Genomic DNA, 20,977 nt, shown 5'->3' on the forward strand with positions numbered 1-20,977 from the left:
TTGAGTTCTGCCATACTACCTTTTCATTTGGAGCCGAAACAGGAGGACAAGTTGCCCTTTGAGCAATATGATTAATTAAGCTTTTATTGTGAATGGTAGCAGATTGGAGGCCTGAATCCAATCAACAAAGAGCCTAGCTGGAAAAAGCATTCATTGGAAAGCTTTCTAGGCAGTTGCTCACAGAAACAAGTTCAAATCAGAAGACGCTGCTCGAAAATCATGAGTTTAGTCACAGCTGAAAGATATAAGAATTGCTAAATAAATTGCACAAAGAAAATCCAGTTGATGGTCCAGGAGAATGGATGTTTGCAGAGCGCAGTCTCTGAAGGGTTTTGTTTTGCTTCTTGGAAGCCATCCTTGCTGTTGTCTCTTCAGCTGGAGGTTCCTTCTTTCCCCTTGAGAGCCTGGAGCAGAGAGTCTACCAACTTAAAAACAATATATTGGAAATAGTTATGAACACACATGAGCGATGGGGAAGCCAAGTGGTACCCATCCCCAGCAGACCACCAACATCAATTGGCTCAAAGATAAATTCTTGGGTCAACTCTCAAATCTTCTGACTTGGGCATTCTGGTGAGGAGCCCTGTGCTCTGCCTTTACAAGTCTTCTAGGGGATTCTAAATGCAGTGTTAGAGAAGCACTCACTTCCTAGAGTAACTCCTCCTACCACCTTAGAACCGCTCACTTGGGGGTCCTCATGTTATGCCTACTAAACTTGTTTTCTGATCTAATTTCTTGGGTGTGTTTTAACCATTGTTCAAAGTTAAGGGCTTTATTTATTCGACTAGCACTGGGGAAGAAGATGAGAGAACTATGGAATGCTATTTTTTCCTGCCCGTACTGCACTAGTCAAACCTCGGTTCTGAATCTACAAGCTGAACCAGGAAAGGAGAGCAGTGTGGGCAATGCAGGAAGAGTTGTTCATCTGGGTCTCCACCCAATGCTAAATTTATTGCTATTTGCTTGCTGTGGCTTCTGTTTGGTTTCACAGAGAATAAAGGGAAAATGGCTACAGTTTGTTTGTTTGGTTTTGTTTTTTCTTCCTTTTTTATTTAAGTTAAAAAACAAACTTGTTTCACAGGTAAATCCCAGCTCCCTCTCCCTCCCCACCTCCCCCCACCCTCCCCACCAGATCCCCCAGTCCCCCACCCAATCCCCACTCCGATCCTCAGGGAGGGTGAGGCCCTCCATGGTGGATCTCCAGAGTCTGTCATTTCAACCAGGGCAGGGCCTAGGCCCTCCCCCAAGAGTCCAGGCTGAGAGAGCACCCCTCATTGTGGAATGGGCAGCCAAAGTCCATTTGTATGCCAGGGATAAATACTACCCAAGGCCCCATAGATTACCTAGACCTCCTCACTGACACTCATATTCAGGGGGTCTGGATCATTTACATGCTGTCCACCCAGCCATCAGTCTGGGGTCCAAGAGGTCCCCCCCTTTGGCTACAGTTTTTTAAAAACTTTATTCCCCTTCAGCAAGTTTTACCCAAAGAGATGAGAAGCTAGGTCTTATTATTTTAAACCCAGACAAGAGTTTATTACTCTTGGCAGGATTCTCTGGCAATTTAGTTCCCCAGCTTCCAGACGGGTCACTTGTTTCTAATAAGGGAGGTATGCTATTCTTAGGCAAATGGTACCTCCTCTACAGCTCTGGCTGTGTGCAGCAGATGCTAATGAGCCCTGGGCTGGGGATGGAATCCCACACAAGCCAATTAGCTTTGCCATCCTCCCTGGGGACCAAGACTGCAACTACCTGACAGTCAGCCTTTAGAGTCCACCATCTCTCCTGCCAGATGACCCAGTGGCCATAAAAGGAGCCTGCTGAGGATGAGCTCCCCATCCCACACCATACCCCTCAAAAGGTTGAAATGAAAGTTTCAGCTCAACTCAAGGAAGAGAAAGGAGTACGAAGGAAAAGGGGAGAAGAAAGCTGGGTTCACCAAGCATCAGGGTCCAGCAGACAGAGATGCTGAGGGGGTCTCACTCTTCCTGTACAGAAGTTGTTGGGATCATTGGAGGACTATCAGTTATTCTTGAAGAAAGTAGTTTTCTATCTTAAACTCCCTTGGGAAGCACTCCAGTTTCCTTTCTGTTACTATCATAAAATACCCTGAGTGTGATGCCTAATCTTGGTTGTCAACTTGACACACCTAGGCAGAGGAACCCTCAGTTGAGGAACTGCCTTTATTAGAATGATGTGTGGACATTCGGTGTAGGGCAATTTCTTGTTTGCTTGTCTATGTAGGAGGGAACAACTCACTGTTGTCAAAGCACCCCTGGGCAAGTGAGGCTGGACTGGGTAAGAAGAGTTGCTGAACAGGAGCCTGGAAGCAACCCAGTGAAGTTGTGTGCTTCCTCTGTGGTCTCTTCATTCCTGCATGCAGGGTCCTGCCTTGGCTTTCCCAGTGATGGACCTATAAGCCAAACAAGCCCTTTCCTTCCCTTTTCTGAGTTGCCTTTGGTCATGGTATTTATCACCACAACAAAAATCAAACCAGGATACCAAAAATAAAAGCAACTTGTGGAGAAAAGTTCTATTTTAGCTCACAATTCCCGGTTACAGTCCATCATAGCAGAGAAGTCAAGACAGTCATTCAGTCAGTCACATCACACCCACAGTCAAGAGCAGAGAGAAATAAATGTTTGCTTGCTTATGTTCAGTTTGTGTTCAGGAACCCCCTCCTAGGGAATAGTGACACCCACAGTGGGCTGGGTCTTCTCACATCTATTAACCCAATAAGTACAATCATTCACAAACATATCTACAGGCCAACCCAATGCAGACAATTCCTCACTAACACTTTCCCCAAGTAATTCTAGATTGTGTCAAATTGACAAAGCTAACACTATCACAGGGATATTTCAACCATTAAGGAGAAAACACATCCTATGCCTTAGACTGATTTTATTGGACAATAAGAGGGGCCCCTTTAAAATGAGGACAAAAGCTGGACATGGGGGTGCATGCCTGTCATATCAGCTGCATTGGAGACTGACAGCAGGAAGATTACCAGCGCAGGGCTGCTTGGACAGACTTTACCTCAAAAAAAAAAATAGTGAAGGCAAACTTACATATCCATTTCCTTCCCTGTCAACCTCTGGAAGCTCATCCCCAACCCCTATGTTTATGTCCACAAATAAAAGGAAAAGCCCAAGGCTGCAAAAAGTAATGGCCAGGGTCTACATTACAAAGAAATCCTTCACCGATTATTAGAACATTCTACAATCATGTCCTGGATATGCCCTGAACCCGACCTCATGCTGTAGAAACTAAGGGATGGAAATGCCATTACTTTCAGGATAGCAATTAGAAGACTGGGGAGAAAAGAATGGGCAACAGAAAGATGAACGTTAACTCGAACATGCCCGGCCGTTTGTGCGAGCAAAGCTCTGGGGCCTGTCTGCTCTGATCCAGTAGTCTACAGTCAATGCACATTCCCACACACCACTCTGAATTAAGTAAATATCTTTGCCATCAAAACATAGGAAATTCTCAGTTTCTAACTACAGCTCTGGGTGAGTTGGCAACGGGACGCGGTGTTTTATGGCTGCCGTGAGAGAGGAGAGCATGTGTGGAGAGTTTTTAATTTTAAGCAGAGCCCTTCAGCTTCTGAAGGCTCCTGCAGCTAATTCTGTTGGTTCTCAGCTAGATTATTAAACTTCTTTCTGACACTGCGAGATACATGGGTTGCTAATAGACCAGTTCTCTCGGCACTCTTTCTTTTTTGAATAAGATGATTATAAAATGGTTTCAATTCTCACAACAACATATTTTCATTCAGGCAAAAATGTCCAAATCAACTGGTTTGCTCTCGGTGAAGACTGAACTCACTGTTAAATTTGTTTTTCACAGTTCTGGGAACTGTATCCAAGAGAATAGGATGGATGTGTGAGATAGCTAATTATTCATCTTGAGGTGGAATTAAACAGGACGGGCTTTTAGACTAATTATTCATCTTGAGGTGGAATTGGGCTTTTAGACTTGAGGAAAGAAAAACAGGGCATAAAAAGCTAGATCAGAAAGCAAGGCCTGGCTAAATAAAAAATATCCTTTGTAGTGTCAGGAGAAGCAGCAGCTGCTTCCCATGACTGCCTCCTCAATCCATCCTATAATATTGCCACACGGAGACCCCTGTGAAGCTCTTCTTTCATAATTCCGAAAATCTTTGGATATTCTGCTGAATACGGGACACTGGGGGCCCTTGAGAAAGGAATTGAACTTTTAAGGAGTTCGATGACTGGCAGACCCAAGTTTGGGGGACAAGCATCTCCAACTGGGCACTGCTGTTTGCTTAGGAAAATGAAACACAGTTGGAGAGATGGCTCAGGAGTGAAGAACACCACAAGTGTTTGGGTCCCAGCACCCTCAGGGAGGCTTACAACCATCTGTAACTCCAGTTCCAGGGGATCCAACCAGCCCTTCTGAGCTGCAAAGCCAGGCACAGGCGGTGTAAGAATAGGCAGGCAAAACACCCGTACACCTAAAATATAAGTGTATCTTCAATTCCTAAAGAACATTAAGCACTGGAAAATAACAGCATTGTTATTTGTGGCCAGAGTGTTTTATGAATGAGCTACAAGAGCACACACATTTTGAAGCCTGTAGAAATTTATCTTTGAGGGCTTTAGAGTTTTGTATTCTTCAAATAAATGAGAACTGTGCAATTATTAAACATCCACTCCAGGAAAACCCTTGGTCAAGAAAAAGTGTGGCCAGGTGGGGGCTGAGAAGTCAGTTACAAGTTCACAGCACCTTCGGGAGCAAATGGGCCTTTGACAAAAGGGGAGCTGACCGCCTACTACCTGTAACCTGACTGCAAAGATCAGACCTTTGTGCACTGTCGGAACAGGTCTCTTTACTGGTTGATCTGATCTAGATTCTTTTTTCTTCTGAATAAAGGCTACTACAGGCTTTCTCTCTAGGTGCTTCATGCACCAAAAGAGACTTTACTTTGCATTCACCATCAAAACTGCCCCAGTGGACGGGTGGGAAGTGAAGCAAAAAGAGCCCTCCAGAAGGGCTAGCCTTTGGAAAATGTCATCAAAGAGCCAACCACGTGACAGAGTGAGGCAGGGAGGCCTCTGAGCTCTGTGACTGACAAGCAAGTATTGCCCACGTCCAGGAACAGCAAAGCAAGGCCACCTTCTCCTTCCTGCATCCCATGTGTTAAGATGGGTGGGTACCATTTCCTGGGAGAGGATCTACAGGGCAATACTGTTCCAAGCAGATGGAACTCAGACTGTTGCTCTGGTATCATCAGTTAAAAGTGGTGTGTCTCATTATTCCTGGGGAGTGGGTGGTGGGTGGGTTGGGGGGTCGATGGGAAGCATGGGAGAATGGGAGGGCCAGGGGATGGATATGTAAATAAGAGTGTTTCAAAAAATAAAAAAGGAAAGAGAGAGAGGAAGGGAGGGAAGATTGAGACTAGGCTGGAAAAAATTGATATGATTCAGTTTCCTTGCCCTCAAAATTCAGGGGCTGGGGTTACACTTAGTAGTAGAGCATACTTTTAGCATGTACAGGCACTGGATTCATTTCTAGCATAAAAAACACAGATTAATAGAATTTCCAAGAGTGTGAATGTTAATGAGGTAAATTACTTATCCTAGTAGTTGGATTATTGTAGGGGTTTGGTCACATGAGTGAATACCCCAAGAGAGCATCTGCTGGAGCTGAGCTATAGACAATTGTAATGTGCCAGATGTGGGTGCTGAGAGCTGAACTTGTGTCCTTTGCAAGAGCAGTATGTACTCTTAATCGCTGAGCCATCTCTCTACCCTTTAAGGAAGGAAATACTGACTTTGCTCATGGCTTCAAAGGCTTCCTCTGTCCATCACGGGAGGGCGTGGCCGAGCAGCAGCAGCAGGCCAGGAAGTAGAGAAAGAATGCTTACACCCTGTTATTTACTTTTACCTTCTACTGTACACATGTTCAAAGTTGGCAGCATTGTCAGCTGCCTTGCTTCCCACAAAATCCAGACTCACTCATTTACTATCTTTGTACCTGAACATTATCACGTTAGTGTTATTGTATTCCAGTAAGTCAGTTGGCTCCAGATAGACTCCCTGAGTTTTGAATATTAGAATGGAGCTCAAATCACTCAATCTTGGGATAAATAGAAGAAAAAATTCCAACTTTGTATATAAACAAGAACTCTCTCCTCTGAGAAGAAATCATCTGCAAATAGGACCTTTCTTTCTCTAGTGCACATCAGAAATGATCGTATCTATAAACCCACAAGAATTTATTCAAATACTGTCTGTGGGCTCACCACCAAAATACCCTGGTAAGAAGTAGGGGTGGTGGGCTACGCTTGCAATCCTAAACACTCAGAGGCTGTGGCAGAACAATGAGAGGCCAGCCTGGGCTACAAATAAACAAAACTTCTCATGAAAACCATAGTCACCGTTTCAAACGAGCACAATTACTAATAAAACTCCCCAACTGAACATTGAAACTTAATTTTTTCTTCTAAGAGAAAAACTATTCTATCAAAAGAAAGGACAGCATGAAACCTGAGTAATACTTTGCTTAGCACACATAGGTGCTGGCTTAGTGTAGCAACATAAAGACTTCCTGCCATGGTTAGTTTACATTGTCAACTTGATTGGATCTATAATCGCCTAGGGACATACCTCTGGGCATGTCTGTAAGGCTATTTTCCAAAAAGCTTACCAGGTGGGAAAACCCACACTGAATGTGGGTGGCATCACCCCAAAGGTTGGGGTCCCAGATGGACTGAGGGGGAAGAGAAAGTAAGCAGAGTACCAGCATTATCTCAGTATGGCCCAGCACCTTCCTGATCTCACGCCTTCCCGCTCTGGCAGACTGTACCCTCAGGCTGGGAGCCACAGCAAACCCAGCTTTTCTCAAATTGCTTTTGATCAGGTATTTCTGTACAACAATGGAAAAAGTAACCGATATGCACAATAAGTAGTTTATGTCCCTCCCCCTCAACTCTCCCTAAATGCCTTCCTCCCCTTGTCAGCAGCCTGATAATTTCACCTTTGAATTTTGAACATCACTAGAGTAGCTGCCATCCTCAGAATCCCAAGCAGGCTGCTGCTGAGGTGGCTGATGGCTTCTGTTCCCCATGGCTTCCAGGATGTCCAGCAAATTCCTTGCTGCTTCTTCCCAGCGGATGTATTCCCTCAGCTGTTCCTTCAGGTCATCTCCCTCAGACGCGCCCAGGGACGGGGACTCATCCGTGCTCTTTTTCCCCATCAGGTGTCCTATAAAAACAGAACAACACCAGGAGGCCCAAGTTCAACCGAGGGGAATGAAGGAAGGAGCGACCGAGATGGACACCAGTAGGGTGGGCGCTGCTCTCCGGTGGAGGCATAATAGACAGCGATATTTCACTACTAGGAGTTAGTCTATACGTAGCACACAGACTTTACTTTCTGTTCAAAATGCAGAAAACCCAGGCCTGTGTGTGACTCAGGGGCTCTGGGTTTGGCCCTAGTACCTCTGCTGACTAGTGGGGTGACCTCAGACAAGTGCTGTAGCACCCCAGCCATCAGTGTGATTAACTGTGAAAGGAATGGGGAAGACCGAATCACACATAAAAGGCTTCCAAATGTAAAGTCCTAGCAATTCCGTGTGTCCAACTGAAAGGCAGAATCCTCACGTCTCCCACCACCAATTTCAAGTTTCTGCTGAAAATAAAAGTCTTGGTGTGTTTCTTTGTATGATTTAAAAAAAATGTTCCCTTTCTCTTATCTGTAATACAATTGCACCAAAGGAATCTTTCATTTAAAGTTTCTCTGAATTTTAGCTGAAATTGAATCTAGAAAGCTCACCTGGAAGCGATGGTGGGTGAAGAGTGTAATGAAAAACAGGGTGGAAAATAAGTTCTGACTGATGTTCAGCAGCCACATCGATTTGGAGGTTTCTTTGGGGTCTCCGAGAACCTCTCAGCGGTTCTAGGCACGTTTGCCCACCTTGTGGATTAATTAGTTAATCCTATGAGGGAGGCCAATGTACAAAAAACAGGGATATTCACCTATCTAAGAAGTGGGTGGTCAAATCCAGGGCTGCACTTGCTTTTTACATTTATTTAGCTCGCACACGTGTGTGTGTGTGTGTGTGTGTGTGTGTGTGTGTGTGTGTATGTGTGTGTGTGTGTGTGGTGTGTGTGTATGTGTGTATGCGTGTGTGTGTGTGTGGTGTGTGTGTGTATGTGTGTGTGTATGTGTGTGTGTGTGTGGTGTGTGTGTGTATGTGTGTGTGTGTGGTGTGTGTGTATGTGTGTATGTGTGTGTGTGTGGTGTGTGTGTGGTGTGTGTGCATGAGAGAGAGAGAGAGAGAGAGAGAGAGAGAGAGAGAGAGAGAGAGAGATCACAATGCATGTGTGAAAGTCAGAGGACAACTTGTGGGAGTTGGCCTCTTCTTCCACCATATGGATTCCAGGGTTTGAACTCAGCTCGTCTAACTTGGTGCAAACCCCAAATCCACATATTTTTATTTTGTTTGTTTGTTCATTTGTCTGTCTGTTTGCTTGCTTTTAAGACTGGTCTTACCATGTAGTCCCAGCTGGCCTCAAACTCACTAAGACCTGCTTCCCTCTGCCTCCTGGGGTCTGAGATAAAGAGGTGCACCACCACACCCAGCCAGGTCCAAGTTCATCCATTGGATGGACACACTTGGCATTTCTCCACTCCCAGTTTCTCTGACACAGAGCTTTATTCTATTAATAAGCCTTTGGTGCTTTTGATTTAAAGTGTATAGAAGAATACAAGTCTCGTGGTTGCAGCACTAACTGGCATTAGACTCCGTCAAGGGAAACACTGCAGGCATAAAACTTGAATGATTGTCTATGGCTTAAAATGGAAAGGGGCCCTTTGCAGCAGCACTGTCCACCTTCTTTATGTCTGTCGTGTGAGCTGCAATTGGTGGTTTGCAGAATGCTTGCTCGTGGATACTTCCATTTAATTGACACACAGTAGGGTGGTGAAATGGGACTTGCTGAAACCTTCTAGACATAAGCAAAGGTTCCAGGACCATAACAAGGCTGGAGTCCAGTTTCTAACACATTATATTGTTTTGAAGTGTCTTTTAAGTTCCCAAGGTTTTAAAACAGCAGAGTGTCATCCTGGGATCTGCAAATAAGAATATGATTTCCAAATAGCTAATGTCCTAAAGAGGAGCAAGGATCATATATCAACATAACACGTGACTTGAAAAATTTATTTCAGCTAATATTAGGCAGTCTTAAAATGAGATTTTGAGAGAGCAAGGATCGTATCTCAGTACATAATGGTATCGTGTGAATTGAAAAAAATTAATTAGTGTTAGCCAGTCTTCCAATGAAATTTTGAATGAGTACTTGCCCCTCAGGAGACACCATGCTGGTTTAAGAGCTGTCCCAAATGAAGGATTAGAATCTTACATGGTTTCAGTCATCTGATAGGTCAACCTGGTGCCCAGTTGTCCACTAAACGGCCATCCATTTGGCCCTCATGGTGATTATGTTGTACAACTTCCCAGGAAGCTGATGTGTCATCGTCAGCTTTAGTTACATGGAGGAAATTGAATCATGATGACTAGAAGACAGCATTGGAACCCTGATGCTCACAGTAATTACCTCAGTCACTCTTGGAATCTCTGATTGCCTGTCATCCAGTTAGGATGTTGAAAATGAGAAAGGAGTCATTGCCAATAAAGCAGTGGGGTGATGGAGATAATTTTATGAAGACCTCCATTTTGCTATGCTGGGATACATTTGTGGACTTTTCTCTAATGGGAAAATAGAGTCACTGCCCATCTTATTATTGATCTAACATAGATCCTGATGACACTAGACTGAATGTCAACACTTGCCTGCTGGCGATGTACTGTTCTACTGCCCACTTCTACACACACACACACACACACACACACACACACACACACACACACACACACGGGTTATTACAGGAAGTGCGCCATCTATAACATCCCAGGGAAGCACACATTCCCTGGGTCTTATTTCATTTTTGAACTCACTACTGTCAACCAAATCATCATCCCCATGGCAACATGGACAAGATACCCACTTCCACTTCATCTCCTATGATCATCTATCACACATCCACAAAATAATGGAGATCTCAATATGGAGAAAAGACAAGTATTTAAAAAATAATAATAAAGCTTTGCTTTGAATGGAACAAAAGGCTTTGTGCCTTAAAATTGTATAGTATCCCACTAAAGGGCAGGTTTGAGATGCAAATTAATTTCTTCACTGTCAAAACTAGAAGACAATCCTAATTTGAGAAAATATCATTTAGATATAAAGTATTGTGTACTTCCAAGAAATCGTATTTATGGGGTAGAGGAGATGGCTCAGTGGCTACAGCACTTGCCAATGCAAGCATGAGGACCAGACTCCAGATCCTCAGAACCCATGTAAATGATGAGTGAGCCCAGTGGCCTGCTGGTCATTCCAGCCTCAGAAGATGGAAGAAGCTGGCTAGAAAAACTAGCCACATCCGGCAGCTCTGGGTCTGATGGAGAGAACCTGCCTAAATGAATAAGGTGAAAGAGCAATCGAGGATGATTCTAGGTATCACACACACACACACACACATACACACACACACATGAAAATGGAAGATGGAAAAACAGTCTTTACAAGCGCATACTGTAAATCTCAGTCTTGGATGTAGCCCTGTGGTGAGTGTGAATCTACTTCTCATTCAGTGATGTCACCCAGTTCAGCTTCCCAAGTCCCGCTCCACATCAAAGTTAGAGCCCAAACCAGGAGCATTTTCAGGGGAAGCACAGAGACTAGTCACTGGTTTTTGTGTTGACTCTATTTCCACCATACGCACAAACTATTCCTATGAACACGAGGCCCTGCGGAAGTGTGAGCAGTTTCCAAGCTATTGATTCATTCTCCATTGCTTCTCTCAGCTGGGAAGAGTAACTCCCTGAGAGACCTGTGCTGACAATTTCCTCGTGGACAATAATAGAGGTTTAGTCCTACGGTGTCACTAAGTCAGGAGATGGCACATGCTTGTGATCCCAGCACCACAAAAGCTGAGGCAGGAGGGTCACAAATGCAAGGTTAGGCTGGGCTACATCGTGAGGCCGGCTCAGAAAAGACAGGTGGCATAGCTCAGTGACAGAGCACTTGCTAGTATGGGCTCACTCTTAGCATCACCAAAATTCAGACAAAACAGAACAAAAAGCAACCCTGAGCTATCTTCCTTTAGGAATTGGAGAGAATGAGCATTGTTTGGGGATATTTTAAAACTAAAATTAAATCCCACATCACTCATCCTTGTTGATGCTCTCCCAAAATGTAGTTGTTTTTTTCCCTCAAACACAAGTGGCCTGACTGGGCTTCATAGCAAGTTGGGGGATAGGCTGGGCACCTTAGGCAGACTCTGCCTAAACCATATAGAACCCCAGTGGGGAATGGGATTGTAGCCCAATATAGAGGGCTTATTACTAATGTGCATAAACCCTGCATTCCATCCCCCACAGTTAGAAATATTAAATTGAGAAGAGTACATTTGAAAATAAAATTTTAAATGTTTGTGGAACCACTGTGGAGGGTGGCTAAGGGAAGTACCTTAAATATTCCAGGACAGGTGTGCCCCTAAAGACAGCTGGTCAGCTTTAGCTTGGCTTGCACCAGAGACATGGCACTAGATTCCTACCCACCTCTGCTGTGCTTTTAGTCTTCAAGGGTTAGCTGACAGATCATGAACTGTTCTCGTGTGGTAACAGAGAGAGAAATAATAGAGTTGGGAGTATCCATTCTCCCTCCCTGCCCACTGGCTGGTAGCTGGATCATACAATGGCCTTTTAATCTAAGCCGTGAGAATCCCTTCCTAAGATTTACCAGCTCTAACTTTGGATTCTTCCGCACCTTTTCAGTATTCTTCATTCAGGAAGTGCAGGTTTCTCTGCTTCTCCCATGCTCATCTGCACTCCGTTCTCTGTTCAGACCCCTGGAATTCTAGTGGCCCTCCACAAATTCTTTCATCCCTGGGATGTTGATCAAGACACCCCGCCCCAAACTGTAGGATGGCAACCCAGTGCTCTTGACCTCTCTGGCAAAACACAGCATGGAAGCCCAGAGGCAGAGTTTCCAGCCTCATTCCTTCCCCAAAATCCATCCTCATTTTGGCATCCAGAATCTGAGACTTGCTTGAGTAATTTCCTTTCCCATACACTGTTCCCTGCTCCTCGGTATCTGAGTAGGGACACACACACACACACACACACACACACACACACACACACACACACACACACACACAGCTCTTTAGGGAAAGGATCCATTTCCCAGTCACAGTAAACTGGAGTGACAGATCAGGAGACCTTGGTCTCAGCATCCCATGGATGCTGTGTTTGCTTGGGGAGTCATAATGCCTCCAGGTGATAATGGAATCATAGGTGAGTACCAAGCTGTTAGCTGCTCCTGGCCTCCAGTTTTAGGAAAGCTCTGGGAGTCTGTGTTCCTCAGAGCCCGGGACCCAACCTCACTCTTCACCTCACTGTACAACAGTCCTCTCCACCTAGATTGGAAGCAAGCCGCGCAGTCTGTGCCTAGGAAACAGGATTTGTTGGCAGAAGTCAGAAAGGAGATGGAAGAGAGTGATGTGCATCTAAGAGCCGGACAAAAGCCTGGGGTTTGGGCAGCAGGAGCAGGTAAGCTGGAAGAGGAGGCATGATCTCTGAAATCAACCAAGGCAGGGAGTGAGGGGCGGGGGTGGGTGGGGTAGGACGTGGGGGCGGTGGTATAAGGACTAGGGAAACAGCATCGCTTCAGAGAGTTGAAGGGGGTGAGAAAACTCAGGAGAGTCTTTGAACCCAGCGTGGGAGATGCTGGTCCCCACACCCTGTGGTTCTTCACCACCACAGCCTGGATTCCAGCCCACAAGAATGGGGAGTCCTGTCCACCAGGCTAGACTAGGATCTGGGATACAGCAGGGGATCTGGCTCCCCGCAGGGTTGTTTGAGAATAGGGGCAAGACTAGGTGAACAATAGGAGGTGTAGAGGGAAGGTGAGCCGCAGGCGAGGTAGAGAGGTTTGGGGAGAGAGCTTTGAGGTAGCTTAGATGCACCGCAGAAAAATGCTCACAGGTGGGAAGCTAGAGGGAAGGGACCTGGGGACCAGTCTGCTACTGGCAAGGGACCTATCGGGTTTCCCAGAACAAGAGAAGGTGGGATGGAGTTTGGGAGATCTGGGTGTTTCAGTAGAAGGAAAAGAGCCAAGCCAAACTCCCAAGCAAAATGCTGAGTTGGGGAGAGACATTCCCTCCCTCTGAGGACAGGAGTGCAGGGATCTCACTGCTGGGACACTTACCCACAGCCCAGTGGCTGCCGCGCGGGTACATCTTGGCCAGGACAGTCCCTCCACCTGTGCCTGCAGACACTGGGGCTGCTGGTCCCCGGGACGCCTGGCAGAGGACCAGTGCCAACAGCAAGAGTGGGAGCTCGAAGCCTCGCATGGTCCCGGCGGGAAGCCCTCAGAGCTCTCTGTTAAGCTGAGAGTGCGCTGTCCCGGCAGAGCAGCGGAGCAGTGACAGAAGAATGGTTCCAAGGAGCTCTGCCACTGCTGCTTCGAGAGCGCCACCGCTGCAGACTCCACGAGGCCTGGACTTTATATAAAGGAAGCCTGCGCGGGAGGGGCCGGGGGCTCTTCCACCGGGACCAGAGCGCACTGACGTCTCCCTATAGCGAGCCGGGCTCACGGATGCCTGCCCGGGAAACCATCCATCTATGGCGAGTGATGAAAGGCTGAGTGTACCTTGACCCATCTCCCTTTTTCCACTAGTCCCATCCGAATAATTTCTGCCATCCGAGAGGTCTTCTCCCACACGATATGGTGAACTCCTGCTATGCCCTGTCCATCACTAGCAAGCAACAGCAGCAGCAGCAGCTGCCTCGCTTGCTCTGCCAGATGCAGGATAGAGCAAGAGGATGTGCTCTGTGTACAGAGCTAAGCTAGTTCGATTAAACACGGGCCCTCTGGCAGACATACTGCTTCCAAGAAAGTGGGGCGGGGTCGCTCTCCTGCGAACTTCCCTTGCCAGAGTCTAACCAATAACTCAGTGTCCCTTAACTATTTCACACATGGCAAGGCTCCTGCAGAATTGCTCAGTTTCCCTCTGCCTGTTCTGTTCTCACTTCTGAAGACTGGTCACCCACCCGGCGCAATTCCATGACTGCTGAGGGGACGTGCACCATAGCAATGTGACAATAAATAGAAGCTTGTAGGAAGTCATTGCGCACGGTTTGGCTGCCCAAACTGATCCTGTGGCTGTGCTCATAATAGGTGAGGCCGGTTTCTAACCCAGAGCTGGTGAACTACCTCTGTTTGGGGCCTGATTGTTCCCTGCGAGCTGATTGCTAAAGTCTCCGGTCTGAGTTTCTGGCAGCAAACTACGTTTGTGCCTTCCTTAAGCGACCACACACAGCACATTGCATGGCAGTTTTCTTGGACTGGAAATGTATTTTTGTGCATGTGTCTGGTTCTAAGGAGAAAAATGCTGATTTTTGAGACTGGTTTTAGTAGCCAAGGAAATACAGTAATACTATCCTAAGGGAGTGATCCAAGGGAAAGTCAAAAGGAAAAGGGAGGGGTGGGGTAGTAGATACATACACAGAGAGAGAGAGAGACAGACAGAGACAGAGACAGAGACAGAGACAGAGAGAAGAATCTATAGTAGGTCTGGATCCTATCTCTCCTGGATTCCCAGCCTCCGCAGCCCATCCCCGGGCTGTCTGTGAGCAGGCATCGTGCCCTGAACACACATAGACTGGCACCCTCCCAACAGCACACTTGGGACTTATCGGGGACCTGGTCTTGCTTCTCCATGCACCTGTAGAGCGCTGGATCGCAGGCTGCTCAGCATGTTTGATGAGTGGATGTCTTTTAAAGAAACACCAGGTCTAATGTCTTCTACACCTGCAGAGGAGCTTTAAACCCTTCCCTCTCCAGACTAAATGCCAGAGGAAGGTCCTTTGTTTGAGAAACCTTGCTTGTGTTTTGAATGCTTGTTCCAGCGGCACTATGTTCAAGATTATGTAGCCTTTAAGATGATGCCTGGGTGGCTTTTGAAGGTCAGACCTCATACTGGTTTCAGCCTGCTTCTTGTCCTTCACAGTCCATGGCTTACCCCCCTGCCAGCCTCAGTCCTGTTCTCACCACTATGAACTCCAACATGCATGCCTTCCTGTGGAAAGCCTCTGAAAACATGAACCCTAATAAGCTTTTTCTCCTCTAAGCTCTATCTATTGAATATGTTGGTCACAGCAACACAAAATTAGCCAATATAATCATTCAAAATGATGCTTTCCTTACAACACAGAGGAAAGCCCCAGCCAGAACATTGGTGCCAAAAGGGACAGCTCTTCTGTGACTGAGTACACCTCACTTTCTGCGCCTCATACCTGGGGCTTTTACTCTGAAGACCTGGCCCACACACCTTCTGCCACCTAAAGCAGAGCCTTGTGCTTATATGTGCATCCTACTTAGGCAGCCATGATGTCAGCCCTGTTCACGGCTGCATCTTGTTCGGCCCACAAAGAAGGGGTTCAGAAGATGTGGGTGGGCGCAATGTCCTGCAGGTACATGAGATGAGCCGGTCTCCACACCAGAAAGGTACTGGCTCGTTGCCAGGTAGAGGCTGGAGTCGTTGTATATTTGATTCAGATATATGAACAAACCTCAATGGGTTCTGACTGTGTGACTACTTAGATCCCTTTAAAAGCCATCTCCACTTTTAAAGCTAAACTCCTGTGAGAAAGTTCTCATCAGGCAACGGTCTGTGTGACAGATAACTTCTTGTTGCTTTGGTTTCGTTTGGTTTTTTGTAGGTTTTTTTTTTTTGTTTGGGGAAGGGGTTTCCAAGTTGTTCCATCTAGGTATTTAGGAGTTAGGATTCGTGTAATTTTGTACCTCCTCCACTCTTTCTAATGCAGGGAGACTTAAAGGGCGTGTCCACAAAGAATGTGAAAGCTTGCCTCAGCGTAAATTGGTGCAGTTCGCCCTTCATCAAGAACATCTTATGTCCTAGTTACTTTTGCATCTCTTAGACAAAATACATGACAGCGATAACCTAAAGAGAAGAGCTTTGCACAGCTCAGAGTTGCACAGACTTCTGTCGCCATTGTGGGAAAAGCAGCTCACCCCATCCTAGTGGGCCAGAAATCAGAGAGACGTGTGATCCTGGCTTTTAACAGGCTTTTCCTCTCTTTCCCCTCACTCTATCCAGGTCTCCAGACCATGGAGCAGTGTCGCCCATCTCCATAGTGCTCTTCTTTCTTGTCGCTCCTCACTGGCAACGTCTGCCTAGGCACACTCACAGGTGTTCCTTGTTATTCAAGATGACGATGAAAACTAACTCTCATCTGGAAGGAAATGTCCACTGAACTAAACACTGCTTGTGGCTACCAGTGCCTTGTGTTCAGACACTGGCAGTTAATCCCATTGCAGATGGGTAACAAGTACTGATCACTGAACCACGCACGAGGAGCCCATCCTGTCTGCGTGGCCTGGGTTGCAGTTGGCAGGAGGGAGAAGATGAAGCACATGTGCTTGCCTTTCCTCTCATCAGCTGAGATGTAACCGTGCTCTTCTGTTCATGTCCCTGTGATCAGCCAGCTCCATGGTCACAGGCAACAGCAAGGGTGGCTGGAGGTTTCCTCCTGATACTTACATACCAGCTCTGATTGCATCTCTGCAGCTAAGGACTTCAGTGTTTAGAATGGCTGAGGTACTTGGAGCGTGTTACAAACTTAATTCTATAAAATACAACTGAATTCTGCAGAACTGGCCAGCAGGAGACACTCCTAAGAGACACAGTGGACTTCTAGCCTATTTCCTCTTCTCAGTAGTTCCTGTCCCTTGGGGGTTCTCCTCTTACCACCATAGGAAGCACCACTCATGGCTAGGGCTGCTGCTGGCCAGAGCAGGGCACTTTTAATGGACTCCTCTCTACATCCAAGAACATCTCATTTGATGTTTGTTTGTTCGTCTGTTTATTTGGGTGGGTGGGTGGGTGGTCTTGCAATGACTCATGAGAGAAAAATCACAGATCACAATACTGATTAAACCAATGAAGAGTATAAGGTATCTTTTATTTTGGACAGTGGCTGAGAGTGGGCTAGCGCCTTAGAAAAACTCTTGGTACTGAAGCTCAAGGGGTACAGCATTTCTTACTGGCAAAACCCACAACGTTATCGGTGTTAGATGAAGCTTAGAATAACCTTTCAACATTTGTTTTGACAACATAGTAGTTATTTCAGTCACAACATGACAGTTCACTTGGATTTATACCTTTATCAGCTATTTTAGTTTATGTAAATATTATTTAGTTCAGTTAATACATCTGGACCATGGTCAGGGTCAGGAAAAATCACAAGTGTGCTGCCAAGGCAGACTTGGTTGTAGAGGGCTGAGACGTGTCTAACATAAGCAATAAGGGGCAAGATGTTGTCACTGTAGTCACTAGAGTCTCATTGTGCTTGTCAAATACTCTGCCACTGAACTATGCCCCACCTTTCTTTTAACAATTTTCATAACAGGCAGGCCTCGAACTTGTGGTCCACCTTCCTCCATCTCATGCACTGCTGGGATGGAAAGCATGAGCCACCAGGCCTGGTAATTAAATCTCTTGAAATGGATTTTACCTTTAGCTGTTTCCACAAACGTGCCATGCAAGAAACAACACAGCCTTTAACAGTTTTCTGTGCTTCGGTAACTCTGCCAGTTTTGTGGGGGGCCTTTGGTCTTGGATTCTGACTGTGGATTGGTTTAGGTGGCTCTGAGTGTCACTCTGTCATAATCATCAGACTGGCAAGAGCCATGTCTCATGATGGGACAGAGATAGACCCAGTCAGGAATACTGAAGACTACACACTGACATTTCTACCCTGTGTCATTGGGAGTCACACGCAAGCCACACGTGGGAGCCCCAGCCAAGGTATGGGAAAGTATAGATCACTCATCATGCAGGGAAGTCAAGAATGGGGCTAATGTTTCAGTCTATGGCAGTGCAGAGAGACAAAGATGGAATAACACGCAGCACAATAAGCTAGTAATGGGAGCATGTTTATTCACCTTTGACTTGTCATCATCACTTAAGGGGACACCTAGCATTACTGTTGGGGACATCTTGGGAGATGACTAGGGCCACAACCCTGCAGAACCTTATCTTTACTACCAGGTGATATTTCCCAGGGAATTTAATAGTTGTTTCCTGCACTAGAATTCTATTTCCTATAAAACATATGGTGTATGTCTTTATAGATACATAATATTTCAGGCCAGTTTTTGCTTTATAACGTTCTATTTCAAGAAAGCATGACTGGGTGACATGAATGGAGAATCATGGTTGAGAAGGTATAATTTAATCAGGCCCATTTGTATGCTGAGAAGAAACACCCACTTAAGCTAGCTTTCAAAGTAGGATGTGATGAGCTGTGAGATCACAGTGGGCACCAGGGGAAACCCAAGGGTCATTCATCTGAACATCACAGTGACTCTAGTGGCCTCTGGCCTCCCACACGCATGCCACACAAAGTGCTTCCTCCTCTGTATGGCTGTTCCAGTCTGCTGTCCGTGACTGACTTCTGTGTCCATGATGCATTCCCATTCTCAAGTAACTTTTGTCCGCTTCCCAACCCATCATAGCCACCCTGGCTCCTTCTATCAGAGAACGGCTCTCCTCACGTCTTAACATCAGCCTCTGCTGCAAACTGCTGGTTTCTCAGTTCCTAAACTCCCAGTCTCCAAGACAAACGTGATCAGTCTGCACTGATCGCATCACACAGGGTGTAGGTTCCTCATAACCTTACATGGTGATCTTCATTCCACTACACAGCTCTGATACCTGCTCAGGGTTTAGGGATACATGCATATGGGGCAGTGACCACCTTGCAGGCTCTGGGTAGTGCTGTATTCCTGTACAAGGGTGTGGCAGGAACCCAGGGATCTCATACACACATCTCTCCTCAGCATGTTGTCTTGGGCCTGGTATTCCATGACTTTTGGTATGGTGAATCTCAGACAGTTCCTCTCCATGAGTATTATTTTTTCTATGAACTGCAAGTTTTGGTGAACATTTTACTGTGAAACAGGCCTTGTTTATTGTATCCCTACTTTAATTCACCCAGGACACTAGAACTAGTGTGTCTAACCAGTTGAATAACTTGCATCCTCACAGAGAATAGGTGTGTCTCAGGTCAATTCAATAAAAAGGGTACATTCTAATTAGCCTTTTTAGCAGGGTTTAGGGGTAAATGTACATTTTTAGCTGGACTTCTTCAAACAGAGAAAATAACTCATGTATCCACACAACTGTCTGTGGAAGATGCCACGCTGGAAGACTCCGTATATCTGTACCACCCTGCCTGTGGAAAATGCCAGACTGGGAGTCTCGTGTAAGTTTAAGTGACTAGTTTATTTAGTTTGTTTGCTTCCCCTTTTTATTGAAAATATTTTCAATACAATATATCCTGATCATGATTTCCCCTCCCTTAAACTCCCCCCAGATCTTGCCCACCTCCCCACCCACCCAAATCCATACTATTTCTTTCTCTCTTTCATTAGAAAACAGACATTAAAAAACCTAATAACAATAATAAGATAAAACACAAACAAATCAGAATAGGGCAAAATAAACAAACAGAAAAAAGGGAGCCAAAAAAAAAAAAGCACAAGAAACACATGCAAATGCAGAGACCCATACAGAGAAATCCCACAAAAACACAAAATCAGAAACCAAAACATATAAGAAAAAGTCTGTAAAGGAAGAAGGAGGAGGATAAAGGGGAGGGAAGAAGGAAGGAAGAGAGAGAGAGAGAGAGAGAGAGAGAGAGAGAGAGAGAGAGAGAGAGAGAGAGAGAGAGAGAGAGAGAGAGAGAGAGAGAGAGAGAGAGAACCTCCCTAAAACAATTGAGTTCCTTTTGTGTTAATTTTCTGTTGCTGGGCATGAGGCCTGCCTTAAGTGTATTGCGACCAGTTATCAATTGGAGATAACTTACAACTTCTGGGTTAGGGATGGAGCTTGTGTCCATTTCTCCTCTAAGTGCTGGGACCTTAAGGGGTTCGGTTTACTAAATTAATGGAGCCTACTAAAGAGGATGACCTCAAGCTGATACCAGTCATTCATACACTTGTTGCTAATGAAGAGTTTGTGTGTCAGTCTTACTACAGGAAGATGCTCCAAAATGCCCCAGGCTCAAATCACAGCAGGGTATGAAGCAGCTGAGAAGGGGGACAGTAGGATCAGAGACAGTAGTTTTGGGGGCTTGTGGTTCAATCTCACCTGGAATCCCATTCAATTTAGGAACTGCAATGTTACCTCAGACCCATCACTGAGCTGCAGTTTCCAGATTTTTATCGGTAAATGAGCTGATAATACCTTTCCCCTTCCCCATTCCCCATGGTACCAGGAGTTAGTGGATAGCCCCTGTATCTACTAACAGTGAGCTGCTTAGTTTTTTGTTTTGTTTTGTTTTGTTTTTTTTGGTTTTTCGAGACAGGGTTTCTCTGTGGCTTTGGAGGCTGTCCTAGAACTCGCTCTGTAGACCAGGCTGGCCTCGAACTCACAGAGATCCGCCTGCCTCGGCCTCCCGAGTGCTGGGATTAAAGGCGTGCGCCACCAACGCCCGGCACTGCTTAGTTTTTGTAATTAACAGTAGAGCACTATTTCTAGGGCAAGCTGATTTCTGTGTTAGCCTGTGTTTCAAGATGACATAATTCCTTTTTCAGTATCTGTCCCATTGTTAAATGTTATCTAGGTCTCCCGAGGAAGTGACTATACAAGTAATCATTGCCGTTTGAACCTGTTATATGAAGGGTTGTTGTGGTTATATGAATGCACTTATGTAATCTTTACAGCTATCCTTTGAGGTCAGGGTTATTCATCCCATTTTATAAATGAGGAAACTGAGGCTCAGAAAGGCTAAATGGCTTGTCCATTATCTAGAGGGCAATCAGCAGATCCAAGAGCCAACCTCAACTCCATCT

The 20,977-nt window shown here is 45.7% G+C and overlaps 1 protein-coding gene across 1 annotated transcript; it reads right to left on the reverse strand.

The window, feature by feature from the left end:
• Positions 1–210: 210 nt before the first annotated feature.
• LOC121138836 (gastrin releasing peptide) lies at positions 211–13,864 on the reverse strand. The gene is made up of 3 exons (XM_040741685.1): positions 13,304–13,864; positions 7,006–7,232; positions 211–425 (listed from the first exon to the last, which is right to left on the reverse strand). The coding sequence occupies exons 1-3, from the start codon at positions 13,446–13,448 to the stop codon at positions 372–374; spliced, it is 426 nt and encodes a 141-aa protein (XP_040597619.1). The 5' UTR covers positions 13,449–13,864; the 3' UTR covers positions 211–371.
• Between the last annotated feature and the right edge of the window lie 7,113 nt (positions 13,865–20,977).

Source organism: Mesocricetus auratus, unplaced genomic scaffold (assembly GCF_017639785.1).
Source record: "Mesocricetus auratus isolate SY011 unplaced genomic scaffold, BCM_Maur_2.0 Super-Scaffold_6730, whole genome shotgun sequence".
NCBI lineage: Eukaryota > Metazoa > Chordata > Mammalia > Rodentia > Cricetidae > Mesocricetus > Mesocricetus auratus.